The 16,557-nt window shown below is 39.9% G+C and overlaps 3 protein-coding genes across 4 annotated transcripts in view; 1 reads left to right on the forward strand and 2 right to left on the reverse strand.

The window, feature by feature from the left end:
- LOC131460649 (trypsin-like) overlaps positions 1-3,579 on the reverse strand; it is a 24,156-nt gene extending 20,577 nt beyond the window's left edge. Inside the window, exon 1 of one of the 2 annotated variants that reach the window (XM_058631308.1) lies at positions 3,362-3,579. The gene's annotated coding sequence lies outside the window, so the exon portion shown is untranslated. The remainder of the gene's footprint in view (positions 1-3,361) is intronic. The other variant, XM_058631307.1, reaches the window with a different exon arrangement.
- cdab (cytidine deaminase b) overlaps positions 1-4,015 on the forward strand; it is a 4,926-nt gene extending 911 nt beyond the window's left edge. Inside the window, exons 2-4 of the mRNA XM_058631311.1 lie at positions 746-857; positions 2,180-2,237; positions 3,546-4,015. Of these exons, the coding sequence (XP_058487294.1) occupies positions 746-857; positions 2,180-2,237; positions 3,546-3,686 (311 nt within the window). The 3' untranslated portion in view covers positions 3,687-4,015. The remainder of the gene's footprint in view (positions 1-745; positions 858-2,179; positions 2,238-3,545) is intronic.
- Positions 3,972-16,492, reverse strand: dnajc16l (DnaJ (Hsp40) homolog, subfamily C, member 16 like). Its single transcript, XM_058631306.1, has 15 exons — positions 16,066-16,492; positions 15,910-15,976; positions 15,372-15,517; positions 14,052-14,227; positions 13,088-13,272; positions 12,390-12,494; positions 10,953-11,111; positions 10,532-10,662; positions 9,530-9,707; positions 9,051-9,233; positions 8,885-8,961; positions 8,667-8,747; positions 7,833-7,922; positions 6,477-6,647; positions 3,972-6,143 (listed from the first exon to the last, which is right to left on the reverse strand). The coding sequence occupies exons 1-15, from the start codon at positions 16,242-16,244 to the stop codon at positions 5,639-5,641; spliced, it is 2,433 nt and encodes an 810-aa protein (XP_058487289.1). The 5' UTR covers positions 16,245-16,492; the 3' UTR covers positions 3,972-5,638.
- Between the last annotated feature and the right edge of the window lie 65 nt (positions 16,493-16,557).

Genomic DNA, 16,557 nt, shown 5'->3' on the forward strand with positions numbered 1-16,557 from the left:
CATGTCGGGGTTTACATGCTGGATGGTGACCAGCTGCTGCAACTCAGGAAACCGTTTTACTGTCATCTTCTGAGGCTACAGAACTCCAACACAACCCAGTCCGTCAAATGCCATTTAAATCGGAAGTCGGAGTTTCTGAACTGGGAGTGATGTCATCCAGAGTTGACTTAATTTGTCGGTAAAAACCATGGATGCAAACGTATTCCAGGCTAGCCATTGTTAGTTTAATCGAGCTAAAGCCGTAGTTTTCGTAGTAACCAAGTTTTCTTAAAAAAACACTCAAACTGATTAGTCTATCATCGAAATATTTGACGATTGAGTAATCGATTAATTGTTTCAGTATATATAATAAACTGCCAGTCATCATCAGATCAAACATATGAACATGTACATAAGCAATCATGATAACCTGTGACCTAGTGTGATGCTTATGTTCTAGACATGTCACTCCAGAGCAGCACTGTTTACACTGACTGGAATGTGAAACTGTTTACTGCACAGACCGAACTGTCCTATCCGTGTCATGGACTATGCAAACATGTGGGCCAAATGGCAGGTAAACACCTGTGAGTGCAAAGGCCCATTCAGCAACTATTTAACTACAGTAGGAGAGGTAAACATTGGCTGTGCCTTTGATTGGGATTTTTTTTATGTATTATTATTATTTAAACTCCAGGTTTTATCTTTACAGTTCTCCCAAATGTGACGACAGAATAGCATGTTTGATTATTGATGTACCTGACAGGTTGCAACGTGGAGAACGCATGTTACAACCTGGGGGTGTGTGCTGAGAGGAACGCACTATCCAAGGCGGTGTCAGAAGGCTACAGGACTTTCCAGGCTATCGCAATCGCGAGGTACACTTCACTCTCGACTAACTGTCAGCACGGGTGTTGTGTGCGTGTTTTTCCACTGAACGTAACAAACTGTGAGTCAAACTTCCCACATTACTGTGCAGCCACAGGCAAAAACAAGGTGAACGAGTTGACGAAATTTGCATGAGTAATGACGTCCTATGTCGACACAAGCAGGAGGCTACAGTCTGCATTTAAATGAGCATTAGAAAAATGGACTCAAATTAACACAGCGACATGGATGATTTATATATTAATAATAATCTTTGTTTGCCCGGAATATATAGTAATCCTCTCGTGAGGGACGAGGAGGAAGAATAAGAGAAACATTCAGAATAAAGTATAAGTTCACAAGGCGTGTTTTGAAAAAAGTAGCTCAATATTTAATAATCCACCCTTTTCATGAGCCATCTATGAACTGAACTACCGTCCCTAGCTCTACAGCCACTTAAAGAACCCTAAATGCAATAACATGCACTATGTCACTTTTAATGTGTTTTACATATTACATATTTACTTTTTTTAAACACACATTCAATATCCTTTTTATGACAATACAGTCATTCTATTCTATCCTAACCAAGAGTTTTTAGTGAGCAAAAAGGGGGAAAAAAAAGTCAATTTACCTAATTAATGTACAACTTTTTAACTTAAAGTTAATTTTTAAATATGGATCTTAAGTCCTTTACTTTTAAATTTGTTTATGTTGTGTTGTTTTTCACTTGACATTTTTTTAAAGGTATAACCTCCCGGTTCAGTGATAAAATTAACAAAGAAATAAGCCATAAAAATGTTAAATTACAGTACTGAGCAAAAATACACAAAAACAAACTAGCTTTGTTGTTGCAAAATTATTATTTTGTTATCTGTCAAGTTGTTCTTACATAATTAGCTTCCAATGCTCCAGCATGTCTTGAATCAACATCACCTAACTATTTCACAGCAGATGTTTTGGATGTGAAATGGAACAAACACGGGTTTGACCAATTACCATAATCAGGGTTTCACTCTATTTTGGTTTAAGAGAGACAGGTTCCTGCTTTTGTTCAAACGTTTAAAGGAAGATCACACAGAATATTTGGAACTTGTCGAAGCATTTTTTTCTGATAATAGTGTTATTTTTATACTGCATTCATATTTCCTGTACTTTCTAATTGTACTGTAATACAGAGATTGAGCATTTATTTATTACTTCCATTAAATTGAAAATCACTTGCTGACTCTGATTAGACAATAGAATGTTCTGGACGTTAGCTTGAGGACATTTTCACTAGGTTTGCATCGCAAGATTTGAAATCACGAAGCCTGTCCTTTGCTCTTTGCAGTGACCTGGACGACCAGTTCATCTCCCCCTGTGGTGGCTGCCGGCAGTTCATGAGAGAGGTATTCTCTCCGCTCACCTTTGGTTTAATGAACAACTAGTTTTTGTCAGTGATGTTGCACAGTAACTAGAGTTAGGTAACTTCTGTTGTCAAAACACTGCCGGCTTGTCTCAAAAACACAATTTATCCAATAGTTTGTCAGCGGTTGCAGTCTAAAGTTTAACTAACAGCTGCTGGAAGTAAAAACAGACATGGACTGAGCTTCTGCAGTGAGTGACAGAGACACCGCTGTGAAGAAGACACGTCCTCTGCTGCAGCTTTGTGCGGCTATTATTTTCATTTTCAAATGCCTAAGCCTAACCTTAAACTAACCACAATTCAAACCGTAGCCATGACCATTATCCACTCCCTCAAAATTAAAAGTTTTGTCTCATTAGGACCAGGTTTTGGTCTCCATGAGGACTACCGGTCCTGACAAGATAATGTCCTGAAGAGGTTACAAATACAAAAACACAGACACAAGAGGCTGTGGGAAAAAGAAATAACCAGGTTTTTTGAGCGGAAACTTTTCACGGGCACTTGTTTGTGTTTTCAGTCCCACCGTTTGCTTTACGACCACAATGTTACTGTTGCCTTAGTCCAGTGGTTCTCAAACATTTTATTGCAAGTACCACCCGAGAAAATACTGAGCTCTGGAAGTAACTCCATTATCGCCAATGCTATAAAATACAGTGGTGTAAATAGGTCGAGCAAAGTCAGATACTAACTTTTCACAGAAGGCAGATTTATTCCAAATAAGATCATTTGCTCTCTCATCATCCTCCTCTTCCTCACATATACTTCACACACTGGGAGAGTGACATTAGATTAAGATGGAGTGAGAGATAAGGTGACTCTACTTATTATTTATTATTTCATTTTCCTACGCACTCTGGTAAACATTCCTCAGCTCCGCCCGCTCACACACCCTGGTATATACAGTTGAACAGTATGTCTGATTTTCCTCCAAGTAGCACCAGAGGAAGCCTGCGTACCACTGTTTGAGAACCATGGCCTTAGTCCGTCTTGCTATAAAACAAATCACTTTATCTGTGCAGCATGGGAATGTTGCTAGGGGAACTTCGCTGGACAGGCTTTAAACTTGGCAGATGACTGACAAACGACACCAGTGTGTGCAGTACTGACCTTGACGTTGTTTGGATAATTAACGTCGGAGATATTCCGTTCACAAAAATCACATTTTCTCCAAACAGTTCAGCCCTTAAAGACAGTAAAGCATAGCAGCATCACTCACAACATGCAAGCTCTTCTAAAAGGCGCCGTGTGCAGACTTGTGTGTGACTCATCTTTTTTCCTCTCACCACTACAGTTTGGATCAAACTGGGACGTCTACCTGTCGAAGCCCAACGGCTCGTGCGTGAAGATGACTGTGGACGAGCTGCTACCACTCTCCTTTGGCCCCGAGGACCTGTCCATGAAGAAAGTGTTTGACATTCCTAATGAGTACTAAGCCTGTACATTCTCACACAAACAAGAAAAGGAAGACACAATGGTGCTTAAACAGTCATATGTCCTGCATTTAATGCAGTTATATTTATGGTAAACATTTGTTCTTTTATTTGTAGGTGCTAATTGTAAACATGTATTTAAATTTTGCTCTACATAAGCGGTAGCTTGACAATGAACGGATTAATTAATTGTTAATCATGTATTTACCTACATTGACATTTTGAGTGTTGTTCTATTGTAGATAAAAAATATTTATAAGATAAAGCAAGAAGGAAAATGACAAATATGAAAGTCATCCACATATTTTAATAAATAAACGTTTTAAAAGGAGTTTCTTTTAATAAGTTATAATTAATTTCTTACAGTAAGGTCATAACAAGAAAAAAAAAACATTACTTTGAGTTACAGTGTACCGAGGAACTATTTCTTGAGCTGCAAATCATTCAGTTAGAGAGGAGGTGAAACATTCACTAAGTGTTTATCAGGGATTTTAGGTCTACGTATTACATGCATTAACATTTACAATGGTATAAGGGCATTGATCTAAAAAGGGCAGAGGATAATAAGTAGAATTTATTTTTTTCTCCCTGATGGACAAGACGTAAAAAAAAAAAACACGTCCAAATCAACAGCAACTTCAAAGAAAAGAAGGCAGATTTCAACATTGTGGGAACCGCTCAACAAAAAGTTAATGTCAAATCCCAGAAAAACAAAACAGCAGCAAGACATGGCTGAGCAACCTGGTGTGAGCAGAAAAATACCAGGAACAGCTCCATACGTGGAACCAAGAAGATTACGTCAGAGCTTTCAGCAAACAAAAGGTCAACGAATAAAAATGGACAAAAGTGGTGGAGAGGAAAATTACACACTGTAATCTTACAACACACATCTGTGTATGTGTGTGTGTGTGTTGGTGCTCTGGCTCTTTTGTATGATGTTTTCTCTAAACCAAGTTTCCCTTTTGTGCTCCTTCGGTCTCTGTAAAGCCACACAGGTGGTGTCATGCAGCTCAGACTTTGCATCTACATGAGTCTGTCTGATGCTTTAAAAGGTCAAGTGTGTAGTATTCAGGCAAATTTAATTGCAGACATTAAATATACTATTCATAGGTATGTTTATATAACTGTATTATCTCTTTCAAGTAAAAATTGTTGGCTTCCAAAGTCTTAAAATAAGCATTTTCAATTGTAAGTTAAGCGAGGGCCTTGCTTTACAGTGGTTGCAATCTGATTGGACAAACATGCATGTTTTTAAAAGCAGAAACTGACTATGTGAACAAAGAAGACAGTCGACATGCTTTCTGGTATGCAAAAGAGGGGCTGATATTTGCCATTTTTAATAATTGGCCTTGGCAAATTATAATTTATTATATTAAATTTTTTGTTCTTGATAAATTCTGCTTTAACATACCGGTAATTTTTTTTAATCCAAAATGTTAATGTTTTTTTTAATGACCCGTTTCATGCATTGCAACTGGAGAGACAGAACATTAGTGTTGTTCAATAACTGGAAACTAAAGTGAAGTAATTTTTTGTATAATTAGTTATAATTGATATATTTTATCAGATGGAGGAAAAAAGAAAATCAGCTAATTTTATGAGCCAAAAAGAAATTATTTAAAAAAGACTGGTCAGTTCCTGTCGTGCGTGATCCTCTGTACGTTACAATCTGCATTCCGACCATTAGAGGTCACTAAACCTTACACAGTGGATCTGTAATGCTGCAAACAGGTTCATTTGACACGCTTGTTGTTTACACTACTCTTAGTTTCTGACTGAGAACTGCTCCACGCTACAGCAGGTGAAATAAAACCTTCAGCAAACTGGTCACAAAGACTCAGTGCAGCAACTTCATGATGCAAGAAAGAAATTAAATAATAATTAGAAAAGCCTTTTCTTAATCAGGAGACAAGTCAAGTGTATGTGCTACGGTTTTACCAGTTTTACTTTGACCTCAGCTGTCTCTGGAGGAGTTGGTAGGGGTTTCTTCAAGTGAAGGCCAAGCAGTGACGTGTAATCTAGGCAGGGTTCCCTCCATGAGCCTTTCCATCCACAGTCCCAGTCTGTCAAGCTTATGGTGCACTTCTAAGGTGGTGGCTCTGCTGGAGCCTCTCTTGGAACCGGACCCATCTTCCCTGGAATGGGACCGGGATCGAGAGCGGGAGCTAGAGCTGGAGCTGGACCTGGACCTGGACCGGGACTTTCTCCTACTGTCAGCGGAGTATGAGGTCTCCGATGAAGACTCATTGGGATCGTCGCCAGTGAAGATGGGCCTAAAGAGGCAAAAGTACTTCTTGTAGCCGTTCAGGGCCAGAACGTATCCTGTGTAATCTGAAGGCTCCTCGTCTTCGTCTGAATGGCCGCTGCTCTCTGAAGTGTCTGAGGTTGAGTGAAGGAGTGACGGCATCCAGTGGCGGTGTTTGTCCGCATTGAGGAAAGAGAAGTGGAGGGTTTGTGTCCTGTAGCAGCACAGCAGTTTAGGATTAATAAATGCAACAAAAAATTACTTGTGAAAAAGCTTCAAGTAACTTGGTGGCCAAGTTATCAGAAAGAAAAAGGCGAGATTTAATATTAAAGTTCATGGTAATCTAATATTACCATGTTGTGTTTCCAACATAATGTAGTATGACTATTTATACATGTTTTTAATACAGGGAGAACAAAGATGTCCTATTGAGAGGGTCTGCTTGAAACCACAAACAAGAAACAAGTGTTCAAATAATTAACAATAAAATAAAACATTCATAAAAATGTGTGTAAAAAGCTCCACCATACTGAAAGCTGAGACTTACCCAGAGAAAGAGAAAACCTCCTTGGCAAATTTCCTGAGCAGGGCGTTCTTGGAGGCGTTGGTGAGCACCAGTACTACGTTGATGTGTCCAGGCCTCAGTTTGACTAGATTACTGATGTACGTGATGTCCGTCAGCTCTGTCACCTCCACAAAGTCCTTCTTAGGAGGACGACTGCAGGGACCGGAGAGAAAGAGAGACGGTAGAAATAAGGGGATGGAAAACAACCTTTAAAAGCACCTTTCTGAGTCGGTGAGAAACACAGATCAACATTTTGTTGTGGACAGTGTCATAATTTCACATGCACACACACACACACGAAGGTGTGTGGCAGTGCGGTCATTAGCAGAAAAACACAAAAAAACCAACATGCATCTCTCTCTCTCTCTCACGCACACATCTCGTCACTCTCCTGTAATTTCTTTACTGTTTTACAACCAGGACAAGCAGGTAGGCACCCTAACGAGGGAACGTAACATTACAATGCAGGAATAGCATTATAAGAGACATCGATAAATGTTCAGAAATTGGTACGTATAAGCAAATTAATACATATCAGGGTTCTAGCCAGGATTTTATTTTAGCGTAATGTTAATGGTGAGGGAGCAGCGACCAATGGACTGAAATCAAGAGATTTTGAGGCAAAATCTGACAAGTGCAATTGAGCATTTTATGGGTCGTACTGACATATTTAAAGTGGTTCAAACAAATAAAAATGAATAGGTGAGGTATAATCAGCCAAATATTAGCCTCATGATTGAAATCAAGTGATTTTGAAGTGATCGAGTGATTGACACATTTAAGTTGAGAACGGGGCGAAAGCATGCTTCTCAAGTTGTTTACGCCAGTGAAATTGATTCACTTCAGCAAACGGCAGTCCAGGCGGCCCAGCCTTCCAGATATGGTTATTGTATGTTAACATCATGATTAGTTCTTGGAATCTAAAGTAAAGTGCGAAGCTGCTGGGGATGGTTTTCATGGGCTTGACAGCTGCTATGCAATGATTTGTTGTGTTCCTTTGTTCTGCTCCCTCGTGGGGGAGATGTTACGTGCTGCTAATGTTGTGAGTTTTGTGGCTGAATGTTGATAGTATTCCTGCTGATGTGTGCACGACCTATAGCAAAAATTGCAATGACGATAGCCTAACTGCATATAGATATATTTTACTATTAGGTTTATTTATTATTTCAGGATTCTAATTGTACAGAAAATCAGTTTGTAACCTATGACACAAAATGGACAATGTATCTGAGCTCCCCCTCAACAGGTCAATGTAGCTCCCCGTAATTTGAACCACGGTTGTGAATCTTCTCATCCAGCATGTGTTTGCTTCATCTACATTACACTTCACTACATTACCTTGAGGTGTTCGCTCTACTTGATGCTTCGTCCTCAGTTTGCTGTTGCTCCTGTGGCTTTGGTTTCCGGGGTTTGTTCTCAGCTGGCTCACTGAAAATACACCACAGAGAGGAAATCGTCATCATGGAGACCAAGGCCTTTGTATACCATATTTTGCATAATATCATGCACTTCATTTGCAAGTCGTTAATACTTTTCAAACTTGTACTAGAGATGGAATTTTGCTGGAGGAAATTGGAGTGTGTGTTGTTCAAGATGTGCTAGTAAAATATTCAAATAAGCAAACACACATAGTCAGGATCGTTTATGAACAAATTAAATCTTTAGTAAAAACAGGTCTGACCTGAAGTGGTGAAATCGTAAAGTTAAAGCTCTTAAACCAAGCATCTCTGCTCTTTACTTCATTTATGGTTGCACACAGGAATTATTTTATTTCATAAATGACTATGACCAACAGCCCATCATTAGATGCTGACTCCACCTGTTCCTTCAAGTTAAGCACAATTTGTATTGTCTTATTGTATTCACTTAATAACACTGAGCTTGGTGTGAATAGGGAGGATATATCGAAATCCACCCCAAATTATGTGTAATTTCACAGCAGTTATTTTGGCATTATTTTGTTAGAGCAACACTGTCAGACCAGTTTTTGGCTCGGCTGAAGTCATAGTCTGGAATGACTGTGTAGAAACTACAAATGATTCAAACAAATGTTAAAAAATAATCTCTTTTATTGTAGCGCAAACCAGTATTATTGCATAAATCATATTTTGAATTCATTTTGAGTGAAATGTGGCGGCATATGTTTCAGACAATGTCCTCTGTGCCTCTTACCTGAAGGCCTGGATGATGACGGTGCCAAAAAGAATGAAAAGAGCTGAGAAGATCAAGGACAGGATGGGCATCATCTCTCGCCTTAAGGAGAGAAGACAAAAGAGGCAATGAGTAGTGCGTCACAGGAGGTACATTAAGGGTATAACAAGACTAGAGTAAATTCTGACTCTAGGCATCTACACATCATGATGCAGAACCAGATTTCCTGCTTGACTTACCAGTTTGAGTAGAGAAGGTCATCATATATTTGAAGGATGTAATCAGAGGCGGCGTTCATCCACTGAATGATAAAAATCTGACAATATAAAAACAAAGAGCAATGAAACACTATTATAACAGAGAGTGGAAAAGAGCAACCCAAACGGTTTGTGTGTTGTGACTTACGGGAGCCATCTCGTTATTGAGTTCTGGCAAAGTGGTGTCCGAGCTCAGATAAGTGGGGTCCTTCTGGAGGAGCTCCAGCTGTTCGTGGAGGCGGTACTTGTCTTCCTCGCTGCCGTTCCAGCCACCACTCACTGAGCGGTACAGCACCTTCCCAGCCTGGCTCCGCCTCTCGAGAATCACCACCTGTCATTGGTGTTAATGAGTATTCCATAACAATTTTGCTTGATTATAAAAGAGACTGTACAAAATCTGTCTCTCAAACCAGGTTAATCATTAAAAACATCAATGTTTAAAGTGAAAATTTAGTACATTAGTTACATTAATGCATTTTTCATTTACTTTGACCACACAGTGCAACTCACCCTTGATATTTATGTATGGAGGGTAAACTGTCTTTTAAAAAGTTTGCTGTAAAAGTGTTACATAAGGCTTTTTGCAAGGGCGATCGGTGTGTGTGTGTGTGTGTGTGTGTCACTGACCTGAGGTGACAGTGAAAACTGGTTGTGGAGCAGTGCCTGACAGAGAGGCTGCTGCTGACGCTGGTAGACATATGCAAAGCGCAGCACGTCTTTCTTGTTCGCAGAGGCAAAATCCAGGAAAGCTTTGTTGCCTGGAAGAAAAGCTTGGTCGTCCCCAGTGATCAGCAGCACACAGTACCTGCAAATAAACTCACTTAAGTCAGTCCAAAAAAGTCTTGAGAACCATGATAATGCAGATCACAGGATGACTCAGGAGCAATACTTTATTATTATTGAACAATTTGGATCCATTTGGTTTGATTCAATGCAATTAGATTTGATGCAATACAAAAACAATTCTTTGTTACATGTAGGCAACAATGTTCAGTTTTGACATGGTAAATGTATTACTTTTGACAGTGAGAACAAAATAAAGATTATAAATTTCACAAATTAAATGTAAAAGAGATACATAAAATAATAATAATACCAAAAGTATGTTTTGTGTTCCATCTGTGAAGGTTAGGAAACTGGACTTGTTTTAGATAAGATAAAGATAAAGATAAAGATGTTTCACCTCTCATCCAATAGGCTTCCTCAGTTCTGACTAAATTGGTTGAAAGATCTCCATGTATTTAGCGTGTGTAGGCTGAATACCGCTCTATTGTGTCGTTAGGTTAAACAATGCAGATTGTTCACTCCCTGACCCATATTCATTTAATTAGTTTCACCTGAGTCAAGGTGAGAATGAGGGTAGGTGAGGTCACCTGAGACACAAAGTGTGCCATTAGTGCTGCTCCTTTAAGGGCCTTGTTGTTTGTGAGTGTGTGGTTGAGCATAAAAAGGGAGTGAAGTTGAACATGTGTGTGGAGCATGAGGAGCCGGGGACTGCGCTAAGTTACCATGAGTAAAGCAGGGAAGTAATTAGGGATGATCTGACACTTCCTTTGAGTCTTTTACAAAAGTCCAGTGTTACCAAATCTACAAGTGCAGGAATATATTCTTGTTCATATAAAGCCTTACTTTCTCCGTCGGTGGAACTGCTTGACAGGACACAGCTCATCGAAAAGCTGCTGGTTGACGAGCCGTGGCACCTGCAGGAACTTGTTGTTGGAGACAAACTCATCCATGATCTGTCGCTTCAACCCTCTGGCCTATATAGAAATAGAAAGAAAGAAAAATGAGTGTGAATGGCTTTAAGTGGAGACAATGTGCAGAAATTTGGTAAAATAAGCTACAAACCAGGTCAAACCTGGTCAGCTTGTTCATATATATATAGCTGGAGTAAATGTTTAAGTTGTTCTGTTAAAAATTGGTTTTGGGTGAAGGCTGTGTTAAGTTTATTAAATTGATGTGCATCAGGGACCGTGTAAGAAATATAACATCAGCAAGAGAAAAGATGAGTCGTACCAGATGTACAGTAGCTATTGCCTAATTCGTGTACCTGGATGATGTCGACAGGCTTCTCCGTGTCCTCCTTAAACAGCAGCATGGTGGGTGCGTACGTGTTTATGTTGAACTGCCTGAGGAGCCGAGTGCAGTGCGTGCCGCCCTGGTCTACGTAGCCGAAGCGCACATAGTCTTTGAAGGCGAACGCTGTTAACTGGAGAGGAGGGAGTGAAGATTAAAGCGGCCCAAAATAATAACAGTAAAAGAAGGAGAGAATGTGGCAAACCAATATGTGCCTTCATTCATACTCAAAATGATATTCAATAAAAAGGTATAACTGTTAAAATGGATGTGAAATGTTAACTGACTTATGTTGATAATTTGACAATACGTTCAAAAAGATTATACTGCCTGACTACTGGTTATGATCATGAAATGTTACATTTTTATAAAGAGAAATTAGACAAACATCTCTGTAGCTACTGTTGCAGTCATTTATCTACTCTCTCACTTCAGATTCAGAAAACTTCAGTTCAACAGTTTCCACCCATGAAATCAAAAAACAAAAGTAAATAAATAATGACTGCATTCATAACCATTAGGGATGCGACAATACTATTTTTTGTGTCCAATACCGATACCACAATATTGAGTATCTACCGATATTACTACGATACAGTCATTTTGCTATGAACTATGAAGCTGTTAACACTTTTGTGTTTCAAAGACATAATTCACCAACTGTCTAACAAATATTGCTCTCCCAAAAAGAAGACAAACAGCCCAAACATTACTCAGCGAATTAATAAAATATGAATTATTATTAATATTAATAAAATATTTTTATTTAGATTTTTACAGTCTGTGCATAGTGAAGCATGCGATATATAAGATCTGACCGATATCCAATCCAGTGAATTTGACCAGTATCGGATACCAATACTGACCGACACCGATTCCTATCCCTAATAACCATGACTCAGCAACATTAGAACATTCAAGCTATGAGTGAAGCAGCTCAGCGTACGGTCACTTATTAAAGCAAACAACTCTGCATCTGATGTTAGACTATGACCCACCTGTGTGTTTGTGTGTGTACTTATATTTCTTACCTCTTTAGTACCTTTTCTGGGATAAACACTGACCTTGTCAGGACCAGTAGTCCTAATGTAGACCAAAACCTGGTCCTAATCAGGGAAAATCTCAGGCCTGAGAATTGGTTAAGTTCAGGACTAAGATTTTAAATGTGGTTAGGTTAAGGTTAGACATAAACTGGTTATGGTTAAGGTCAACAATAAGGCTTTGTCTAGGCCGTCAAAAGGAATGGACGTCAATGTAGAGTTGCTGAAAGGACAGCTGCACAAAGCTGTGCAGCTGTGTGTGTGTGTGTGTGTGTGTGTGTGTGTGTGTGTGTGTGTGTGTGTGTGTGTGTGTGTGTGTGTGTGTGTGCGTGCGTGCGTGCGTGCACGAGCTGAGAAAATACATGGCTTACTTTGTACAGCAGAGGAACAACTGGCACTTGATCAAACAAGAGAATACTGGGCTTATTGTCCACACGCCAGTTATCCAGGAAGGCCAGGTAGTTGTTATCTGTGATCTGGAGAAATAAAGGAAACAAATAGTCAAGAAATGTATTCTGGAGCCTTTCAGATGAGAAGGTTTTGAAAACCCAAGCCAAGTTGTCATCCTAGGCCCACTTATATCATGACCTGAATGACCGAGAAGAAGCACAGACTTGATGACTCGTGTGTAACGTCACATTTTTATGCAAATACTATCGAACCCTCTTGTGTAATTACAGCAAGGTCCAGCAGAGGGGGCTCAAAGCACAGCTGGTCCTCTTGGTTCACCACAAAAACAGGAAATTAGTTAGAAGTTATGTTGTTTTGCAGTAAAACTGTAGGACACAAGCTAAAAAATCCTCCTGAGCTGACAATCACAACACAAAGCATCCGAGAAGCAGCGTGTGGAAGTATTTCTAAGAAAGCACATTGTGTAATATGATATTTGGAAGTGACAACCCGGATAAATCTATGTACATGTAAAATAATCCTGTCACAATATTCAGGTATTTCAGAGGAAAACAAACCTAATATTCATCAATGAAAAAAGGACAATCCATTCTCTAGGTTTATTGGGCTAAAACAATTCATGAGAAGTAGTTCAGTGTTTTGAGTTACTTTCAGTTACCTTTTCTACCAGTTTGTGGGGCAGCAGGTCTTCGATGAACTGCCGCAGGTGTTCCCGTACCACAGCTTGATGGAAGAAGGTCACCCTGCCGTTCACCAGTCCAATGATGGAGGGGGCACGGTGAGCGCCCAGCTGGTTGGCCAAGCGACGCTCATAACCCAGGTCCACAATGCCAATGCCCACACCTGGTGTAAATAGAAATAGACTGCTATTTTAGCACAGGGGTTCTAAACTTTTTTTTCTACAAGGACCAAACGGGGGATGGGCTGCAGAGCTGATAGTAATCTGCTACTGATGTGATGTGTAATAAAAGTGACATTTTCATAAATAGTAGATCGAACTCTATTCCTCAGGTCACCAGAAACATTAATAGCAACTTTAATTTCTCAAACATGCAGAATATCTGGGTTGTTGTAAAGTTTGGATACATATCCTGATATATGTGTAACAATATGATATACTGCGATATAGTGGGACACATTTTTCTTTGTCTAGTGAGGAGTGGAAGGAGTCAAATAGCCGAAAGCTTCTAGAAGTCAGAGGCATATCAATGCAGTGCTTCAAAGGATTGACATGCTATGTGTATCACTATTTTCTTACACTCTGTTTATTCTACTAAACTCATATTCAACACTTTATCTCTGGATCGTACTTAAATGCAATTGTTTACAGTTACAAACAGGATATATTGTACTTTAAGGGTCAACTGATATATCAGCCTTAATGGGTCCCTCACCTCTACACTCTGTACCAGGGAGCCAAGAGGAACAAATAAACACCACTGAATAATTAAAGAAATGGCCGGCTCTCTGTCAAGCATCTGAACACACAACATACATTTGTTCTAATGGCCTTTAACTGAGTCAACATTAGCCATGTGTTAGGATGCTTTTAGGAAAACCAAGCTCAATCTTGAGGTTGTCCTGGGGGTAGACTGATGGGAGTCTGGTGTCATCAGACTTACCCAGTGGCTCCAGCTCCTGCACAGTCTCCTTCCACACAGGCTCAATGTGGACGCAGGCGAAGCACCACTCAGAGGTCACTTTGATTAGGTACGGCCTCTTGTGGCTGCCTGGAAGGACGTCGCTGTTAAACTGCGCATGGTGAAGCAGGTACTTGCTGTCTGCAAAGTCCCTGGACCTGGAAGATGACCAGAAACAAAAAACAGTTGTTGCTTTAAACTTGTCGTCTTTGCACTTCAACAGTGACATGTGAAATCTCTCTATTAATTCAAGTGACACTTGCATAACCATGGTAATAAATGACACACTTGACTGATCTTTGTTAAAAGAACATGCCAATATGCACACACCGTGTTTGACTTTGACTGTATAAGAAATACAAGGGAAAGGGTACAGGCGCTGTTTTACAGGTTACAAATAATATAGAGATTAATGTTGACAAACTCTATTCACACTAAGCCTGACAAGATTACATGAAAAATATATTAATAGCAGGGGGAAAAACAGATCACAGGAAGAAACGGGTGGAGGTATGATGGTGGCGTTTAGACAGTTGACTTGATAAAAAGAAAAAGAAAAATACCAGAATACAACCAACATTGAAAAAGAGGAGAGCTTCCTTTGTTCGGTAGCTTAAGCCTCATCATTTCTCTGCTTCAGGACAAACTGAAGGATATTTGCCAGACAGATTAATCATTAGAGAATCTTTTCATGTCAGAGCATTAAAAACACAGTCTGACTGGTTAGATGTGTGTCCCTGATCAGTTTACATTTCATTGTAATTATTGTTGACTTGAGGCAGAGGTCCGTCCCTAGAACAGCTAATAGAAATCCACAAGCAGGGAATTCTAGTCTGTAAACCAATGAGAATTTTTCCATTTTTTTTCCTGTAAAGCAATTTTGCAACGCTAGAATTACTGCTGAAGAGTTCCATCCATCCATCCACTCAAGTTGCCAATTTGCCCAGATTACTATATAAAAAGAAGAATTTAGGGAATCGAATCAAAGCTATCGGGTGTATTTTGTCATGTATAGATTATTTTTGAGTTGAGTGTGGTCACAGTAACTTTTGATTATCTAACTGTCATTACTACATCTATGAAGATGGATGGATGTTTGTAACAAAAACTCTAATTCACAAGAACAGGATGTGTCACAACACACCTGACACTGGTGGTTGCGTGAAATAAGTTTAAAAAAGGTCTCAGTTTACAATATTTTTAAATGCAAGAAAATCCTCCCATCTGAGAAGCTAAAACCAACATATTGCCATATTTGTCATCAACATTCTCCTGATTGACTGAGTGACACGGGGGGAATACCTGGGGAAATGGAAAAAAGACTCATCAAAATAAAAGCTGTTGTGGAAGCTGCGGAAACCGTGATGCTGTGACTGGCCCAAGGGCTGGTTTTCATCCATCTGTCCATAGCGGTCAAAGTTGGACCTTCGCTCCTCGTTTGACAAAATCTGTGGAGAAAACAAAGGGTGGCAGAAGTGAGATGGCACTGGGCCTTTGTTGTCCAAGTTGTACAGAAGATGAAAGAAGTCAGAGAGTGACATGGGAAACAGCATAGGCTTCTGTTTTTAGTCTCAATTTGCCTCCCATCTCTTGCATTTCTTATATAAACAATGTAAAAGTTGGCACTGCACACACTGGTGCCCTTAGTAAGTCATTTGCCACATTTGAAGCGACCAGTTGGACAATCCAGGTTCTCTTTTACCTCCCACAGTCCAAACATTAGACAAATTAGACAATCAAAATTGACCACAGGTGTGAGTGTGAATGGTTGTTTGTTTGACTCTATGTGGCCCTGTGATGGACTGGCAACCTAAATCAGCTGGGACTAATTTTAACTCACCTCATAAGACTTAGAAATCTTGATGAACGTGTCCTCAGCTTTGGGGTCCTTATTCTTGTCTGGGTGCCTACACAAAACAAAGAACATATGAGTTCAATGACAGCTGCTAGTAGTGCTTTTCGCATGTGATGCTACTGCCTGATGTCAGTCACTCACCATTCTCTGGCGAGGTTCTTGTACGCCCTCTTGATTTCTGCTTGACCGGCGCCCCTGCTGACACCCAGGATTTTATAAGGGTCATAGTCAGAGCCTGAATTCACCGCGTGCAAACTCAACATGAGGAGAAAGATAGCGAAAAGGGCCGGGCATATCCCAGGATTTCGGCTGCTCGTCATTGCTCGTCTTGGTCCAACGCTAATGTCAGTCAAATAGCCGCCGAGCTACCCGGTGGAGAAGTACGGATTCAAAGCTGTTCTGAAACGGACAAACACGCAGAGCTACGCATATACATGACCGTGTCTGCTTACGTTAGTAACGTTAATGTCATGTACAGACGACATAGTACTGTTTAATTTACACAATCAATGGTTTTACAAAGGTGAGACCATTTTTTTCAGCTAATGTCCAAACGCAAACGGGTAAAGTCAGCCGTTTCCGGTTTAAAATTTCAAAATAAAATCCCCCTGCATGTTTATTGAATCCTTAGTG

The sequence above is a fragment of the Solea solea genome, chromosome 6, assembly GCF_958295425.1.
Source record: "Solea solea chromosome 6, fSolSol10.1, whole genome shotgun sequence".
NCBI lineage: Eukaryota > Metazoa > Chordata > Actinopteri > Pleuronectiformes > Soleidae > Solea > Solea solea.

Excerpts from the sequence above, each read along its gene's own strand:
- dnajc16l (XM_058631306.1), bottom strand. The coding sequence starts at position 16,244 with ATGACGAGCAGCCGAAATCCTGGGATATGCCCGGCCCTTTTCGCTATC. Across the intron at positions 10,663-10,952 it reads AGCCTGTCGACATCATCCAG|GCCAGAGGGTTGAAGCGACA; the intron begins GTACACGAATTA and ends ATTTCTATATAG. Across the intron at positions 6,648-7,832 it reads AGTAGAGCGAACACCTCAAG|TCGTCCTCCTAAGAAGGACT; the intron begins GTAATGTAGTGA and ends CGGTCCCTGCAG.